The following is a 7,094-nucleotide window of genomic DNA, read 5'->3' as shown; positions in this document are numbered from 1 at the left end:
ATCATGAGAATATAATCTCAACTGAAAGCATACTCAACAGGAAAATATTCTGCTCAAGGGCACACCCTCACAGTGTCGCAACAGAACATAATTTTTCCTTCATGGAGTGCATAAAATCATAACAAAATAACCACTAGGGTACCAATTCATGTACCAACATCAGGGGTCCAATCTGTTTACGTAGTCACCCTCAGAGTGGTGCTACATTATCTTTTGAACACATGCAACCTAACATCTACGTGCCCTAGCACACATGGGCTTAGGTTTTAAAAGGAAACGTTTACTTAAGCTAGACCCCTTGCATACTAAGTACACCCCAAGGTCCAAAACTACCCCTCGCTAGCCACCTAGGCCTTATGCACAACTTGGCCCAAGAGTCGAGCTGACCTACCTATGGCTAACGCTGAGATCTGACCACCGACCGTTGAGCTCAGAGCGCTCTGGTGCAATACCATTTATATATTTTCTCATTATTAATAAAAAAAATGTTAATGTATAATAATTGTTATTACTATGTAACATTTTTTTATTACTAGTGAATCAAAATTACTTCATTTAAAAAAAATAAAAAACCAAACATGTAATTCAAATTGTATAGACATTCATAAAATTATAAGAACTATAAACGAATTAAAATGTATATTTTTATCAAATTTAAAAATAGACTCAAACCTGGAGTATAGGTTTGGTGAAGTTAGGCAAAGTAGGTGGGGTTATTAAGGACATTAAATTGATAATATACAACGTTAAATTGGGCTGCTGAAACAGCCATGCTATTAACACTTCCCTTTTTAATTACCCACCTTTTGTGTTTTTGTTTTAACAAAATATTAATGATGGAAAGTGGAAGCGGATAACATTTAATATATATTAGTTTTTATTGAAAAATAATTTATTTCAAATTTGTGGCACCTCACAAAATAACACTAACAAATAGAAGTAGGTAGACCAGAAGCAATGAAGAACTTCTGAGTTAGTTTCTTAATTTCAATAAACTAATAATAAGTTAAATATTAATTTATTTAATTAGTTTATCTAATATAAAATTATTTGGCGAGATTTATTAAATAATTTTTTTAAAAAATTTATAAATTGGAAATTATTAATTATTTTAGCTAATTTCTTTAACTTTCTTTTATTATTATTATTTATATATTTCTTATATTTAATTCTTTACTTATTATTAATTTTCTATAGTAAAATTATATTTTTTAATATTTATTTAATTAATTAATTAAAATAAAATCACTTATTCAAGTAAAAAATAAATAAAGAATATTAAAAAGTTTAATACAAATTAAACTAAAATTATAATTACAGAATAATATATTATTTCTATAAAACAGTATTGGACAGGAGCTCGGTTATCGGTCTTGGACCAACTACTACTCGATTTTCGGGTAGAGTAAAAGTCAACTCGCCCATGGACCTGGAAGGTAGCGGCGTTGGGCCTATTTGGTTAATGGGCCTAATTTTCTAATGATGTGTTAAGATTTAAATTCAAGTTGTATGTGCTTAAAGATAAAATATAAAGATATATTTTATGAAGATATAAGATAAAATATAAAGAGATATTTTATCTGTTTGCTGCATGTAAAATACCTGTTGATAGATGTTACTAACCCTAAAAAGATAGGGAGGTGTATGTATAACAGAATGTGGCTTGCAGTTTAGCACCTAAAGGTCATTGGTGCATGTGGCAGGTGGGTTTTTGTTAGAGATATAAGATAATGTGCTTATTTTCAGTTAATATTTGCTTATCTCAAGTGCAATTGTTGCATGTGCGGTTATAAAGAGGGGTTGAAACCCTAGGTGAAGGTACACTATTTTTGTACGCTGTTTTTACACACTACACTGAGAATTATTGTTGTTTTTGTGAGCCCTTACTGACTTGAGCGTCGGAGTGCAAACGACCGTAAGGACGCTCTCTGTCTCTACAAGTAAAAGCATTCAACAACCAAGAGAAGTGCAGATATCAGAGGAGACAGGCATAATTTGAACCAGTCGCCACAGTCAACCGGTAGCCAAGTCACTGGCAAGAACAAAAACAAATTTATTTATATAATAAAATTTATAGTGATATTTTTTTAAATTATTTTATATTTTATCTACTTGTTTATCAACTAATTATATTAAATAATTTTAATTCAATAAACTAACTTATTAATTTAAAACTTATAAATGTTTTAAAAATACCCACAGAGCATATATCCACAAATACCCACACATATATGTATAAATATTTTTATTTTATTTTGATGAAGAAAAAACAAAGTGTAGGTACAACATAAATTTAAATACATATTTATTTATTTAATTTTAATAACATGGTTAAAAAAAATATTATAAGTAAAAAAAAAGTAATCTACATTAAGTAAAACAAAACTAGAAAACTTTTAAGTGATGATCCTGCCGACAACTCGAGCGTGGAGGAATCGCTTACACGACTGTGTTATCTGCAATATCACCCTCAGAACCTTCTCTAGGATCTCCAAACGCGACCTGCAAAACACACAGACGGCGCCTCTAGCGGCCGTTTGCACTCCGACGATCAAGTTAGGTCACAGAACCACCAATAATCAAAACTGTGTAGTAATGTGTGTAAAAAACAGTGTGTGTGTATTTCTCTTTGATTCTCCTTTTATCCCTCCTCCTGTATCTGCGCCTAACAGAATTCCGTTATGCCTCTCTGGCATGTGTCAGGATCCTGTTGCGCTTTTCTGTGGCAACGTACCTCCAGAATCAGTAAAACGTGAGTGTCTGCGCTTGTCTGTACCTTTAACGGTACGGAGTGCACCTTTGTCTGGACCGCACCCCTCTCAGATGATGACACGTGGAGGCATGCAGCTAACCACACACGTGCCACTACTTGAGGGGCTCTAGCGCTTCTCTCTGTGTGCCTAAGTTATTCCCTTGCGGAGTAACTTAGCGCATTCCTTTTATCTGGGTAAATCGCATACTCTCAGGAGAACGCCAGGTGTGGCTGGTCTAGGCACACTCACCAAGCATTGCTCTCTGGCGTTGACGATTTCCCCTTCACGATGTCATGCACGTAATGGGTTGAGGGAGTAACCAATCACTGACCGGTTTGCTAGTTCCCTTAGGCCACTCTCATGCACGATTCTCTGAGATGTATTCATGCGAGGTCCGTGCGTAACGCTCTCGCTGGGAACCTCAGTCCCAGCTTAACTGCGTGTAACATGAAACCCCGATGACCATGCACTCGATGACTGATCGGTGCCCTATTTGCTTCTCGCGTTCTCCCCCAGGTGTTCATCTGGGAACTGATCTGTCGGTGACCGCTTGGTTACTGACCACCGATCACCGTTCTGGGTGATCTGTCCCCTGACTTCTCTGCCGACTGATCTGTCGGTGGCCACTTGGCTACTGACCACCGATCACCGTTCTAGGTGATCTGCTCCCTGATCTCTCTGTCACCCGGTCCACGTGTCACCCCACGAGTGGCCCATGTGATCATCTTCTGCTGACGTCATCAACTACCGATGACCGACCGGATCACAAGCCCCTCAGTCTCGAGCTATGAACTCGTTCTCAGCGAAGAGACTAAGTGATCGTGCCCTCGGTCCACGTGGCAAGTGGGGCCACATCACGTGCCACCTCACGTGCTGCCCTTTAACGTTACGACTACCTCCCTTAATCTCGTGAGACGTGGGCGCATCAACGGTCAGCGTGGAGTGTCGCTAGCGCTTCCCCTCTTTTCAAATAGGCGCGCGCCTTTACTATTTCTTCATCCTCTTCAATCAACTCCCAAACTCTCTGCGAATCCCCTCTCTGTGCTTCCACCTTTCTTCCAGCTTTCTACCTTCAGAACTTTCGCGATCATTCAAAGGTATGATTTTTCTTCTTTCTTGGTCCATTCAGGTTCTTTTCATCGATTGCATTCGTCCTTTCATCATCATGCATCCATCTTCTCCGTTTTCCCTCTTCTCGACCCACGCTAGGGTTTTCGCATTCTTCACTCCGCTCTCTGCTTCTCCCTCTTCCTCTTCCCACCTGGACCTTTCTTTCTCCTTCCCTCCTCTGTTTTTCACCGAACTATTCATCATTCCCTCACCTTCCATTCATTCTGACTTTTCACTTTTCCTCCAATGCAGCTATCTATCAATGGCTCGCTTGAAACAAACCGCTCGAATCATTGCCTCGTCTTCTGGTGCACAGCCTTCCGCAAGTGCTCCAGCTCCACCACCACCTGTTGCAACCTCCTACCACGACAACGCCAGGGTCTATGACTGGGCTCCCCTGGCGTTGCTCGCCGAAACCTCTACCTTATTGCCGCAGGGGCACCTAAAATCCCTCCTGAGCAGCGACCCGGATGAGCCCTCTTGCGCCATCGATCGGGAAAATGACTTCAACATCCGCGTCTGCATTCCTCCTCGGGGGATGCCCATCTGCGCGGACGATAGGGCCACAAATGGGGTGCCCTTCACCTTCATCTACTCTGCCATCTTCAAGAGGTTGAAGTTGCGCCTGCCCTTCACCTTTTTCGAGAAGGAGCTGATGATGGAGCTGAACGTCGCACCCTGCCAACTCCATCCAAATGCCTGGGCTTTCATCCGGGCATTTGAGATTCTCTGAAATTACTTCGGGCTTAACGCCTCCGTGGACGTGTTTCTCTATTTCTTCGAAGCGAAGAACCCTGGGGACAGGTCCTGGGTTAGTCTGAATGGGGTTGCTGGACGGGTGCTCTTGGGCCTGTATCAGCAATCCTTCAAAGATTGGAAAGGCAAGTTCTACACGATATCTGCCACCCCACAAAGTCCAACATTGCTCGAGGGGTACCCCCTCTACTGGGTTCCTAGGGTCAAGTTCAAGAAACCCCGGGATCTCGAAGCCATGGCCCCCCACGAGCGCGAGCTATGTGGGCTGTTCCTAGGGGCCAAGTACAACTCTGCCCTTCTCATCAAACATGAGTTTGATGTGTTGGCCTTGAAAAAATACATAGGTAGGCTCTTCTTCTTTCACCTCTTAAGATACTTGCACATTCTCATGCATGCTCGCACACGTTTTGACTCACTTGCATAACTATGCCATCTAACTCTTCTTTTTCCCTTCGATGTAGATACGATGTCAGGGAAAGAAAGGAGGAAAGCTTTGCTGGAGCTTGCCAGACTCCAGGGGGCCAAAGGGACTGGCTCCTCTTCTTCCACCACCGAGCCTATCGCAGCCCCTCCTCTCTCGGTCGCGCCAGCTGAAGGCCCCGAGCCAGGAAGGAAAAGAAGGAAGCTGGTGAAGGCCTTTCCTTCATCTGCTGCTGCTGCTGCTGCCGCTGCTCCTGCCCCTTCAACTGAAGAGGAGAGCTCTGGCTCTCCTCTCGTTCACCGCAAGAGGAAGCTTCCAGCTGTTGGGGGGCCTCATCTCTTCAGCCTGGGGAGATTGAGGTAGTGGAGGTAGAGGAAGGTTCACCCTCGCCCCCCTCTATTCAACCTGCCCCAGTGCCTACGTGCTTTCCCTCTCCCTAACAACTGCCATCCCCAACTCCCCGATCGCCTTCTCCTTCCCCAGCAGGCCAACCACTTGGTCAATCCACTCCACCTGCTGGGGGCGATTCTGCTCGCTCGGGGGATCTCCCGGGACCTTTCGTGTCGCCACCACCACTGCCAACCTCCGCCGCCACCGCTGAAGGTGGGGGGGCCAGCTCTCGACCAAGCGGCTCTGGAGCAACCAATGAGAACTTCAGCCGAGTCATCGCTCTGGTTCGACAACTCATTCGCAGCCGGGAGCTCATCGAGTGGAACGGGGAGGAGGTGGACATGCACCCGGCGAAGCAGATAGTGCTTTCCCTGGAGTTCTCCACCCAGCACCGCAAGCAGCTAACCATGGAGAAAAGGATCAAGGAGCTTGAGCATGACAAGGAGTCACTGAAAGTGACTTTGAGGCTGCCCAAGGATCCGTAGAGCTGATGAGGGGTATGGTGGAGAAAGCCAGGGGAGAGTACCTAGCGTAGGTCCAAGAGACCATCAAGACTGAGATCTTGATGGGGCAAGCCATCAATGCCTTGGACTGCGAGCTGCGGGGCAAGGTGACCCACCTGGAGGCCGAGACTTCCTCCTTACGCAAACTGAACTCACAACTGGCAGGGGATCTCGAGTCTGCCAGGGAAACGGCCACTACAAGGGAGAAGAAGCTTGAGGAGGTGGTGAGCAAGCTGTCTGAGGCAAAGGGCCAATTGGAAGAAGCTGCTTCTTCCATTGCTTCCCTTACTGCCGAGAAGAATGCTGCAGAGGCCTCCAAGCAAAAGCTCGAAGTGGAGAAAGCTGACCTTATGGGCGTGGGCGCTGAAGCCCTGGCCGATGGGTTCGAGCTGGCCCTCGAGCAGATCAAATGCGTTCTTCCGGATCTAGACCTCTCCCAGTTCAGCATCTATCACGAAGTGGTAGATGGAAAACTCATCCCTCCTCCTTGAGCTCTTCCTCTTTTTGTAATTTTACACCTTTGCACCATTTATTGCACTTGGAACTTGTATAAACTTTGTTGCGTAATATATATTAGTTTCAGCCGCATACCCTTCTCTTCGCATACGACTAACTGTTAACTAACTTAGGTTTAGCGCGATCTTTCACTCTTTGATCTTGGCCTCTACTTGATCGCGACTAGCTACTCCCTTAGCTTTGTATTTAACGGTTCTTGTGCATAGCTTTGTACTGGACGACTGACTAAGCGTAATCTGTCTGCCTCAGCTCGTTGTGTAAGAATTTGTTTGGAAAAGTTTCCTCCGTCAAGGCAAGACTGATCGGTCATCGTTCTTCAGGCAGCGTACCCACCAACAACTCATCAGTCATCGTTCTTCGGGCAGCGTACCCACCGACAACTCATCAGTCATCGTTCTTCATACTTCACCTTGCTTCTTTGTCGCTCTAGCGCCAAGTGCATAGAGGACATCGATCATCAGAGGTGATACCTTGTTTGGCGAAATTTGCTCAACTGCGTGGACTCAGCAATACTGGAACTTGACCCTCCATGTACCGCTTTTAACTCGAGCAAATTGTTTAACCTTATAACAAACTTGGCAAACTGTTAACTCAAAGTAAACTTGAGCAACTATCAACTCTTCGGCGATGACGTACAATAAACTT

General features: G+C 44.4%; 1 protein-coding gene across 1 annotated transcript; it reads left to right on the top strand.

Moving 5' to 3' along the window:
* Positions 1–5,995: 5,995 nt before the first annotated feature.
* LOC137839217 (uncharacterized) lies at positions 5,996–6,424 on the top strand. Its single transcript, XM_068648342.1, has one exon. The coding sequence runs from the start codon at positions 5,996–5,998 to the stop codon at positions 6,422–6,424; it is 429 nt and encodes a 142-aa protein (XP_068504443.1).
* The last annotated feature ends 670 nt before the right edge of the window (positions 6,425–7,094 follow it).

Source organism: Phaseolus vulgaris, chromosome 3 (genome assembly GCF_000499845.2).
Source record: "Phaseolus vulgaris cultivar G19833 chromosome 3, P. vulgaris v2.0, whole genome shotgun sequence".
NCBI classification, from domain to species: Eukaryota; Viridiplantae; Streptophyta; class Magnoliopsida; order Fabales; family Fabaceae; genus Phaseolus; species Phaseolus vulgaris.
Note: the sequence above shows the minus strand (reverse complement) of the source record. Positions and strands in the feature narration are given on the sequence as shown.

Excerpts from the sequence above, each read along its gene's own strand:
- LOC137839217 (XM_068648342.1), top strand. The coding sequence starts at position 5,996 with ATGGGGCAAGCCATCAATGCCTTGGACTGCGAGCTGCGGGGCAAGGTG.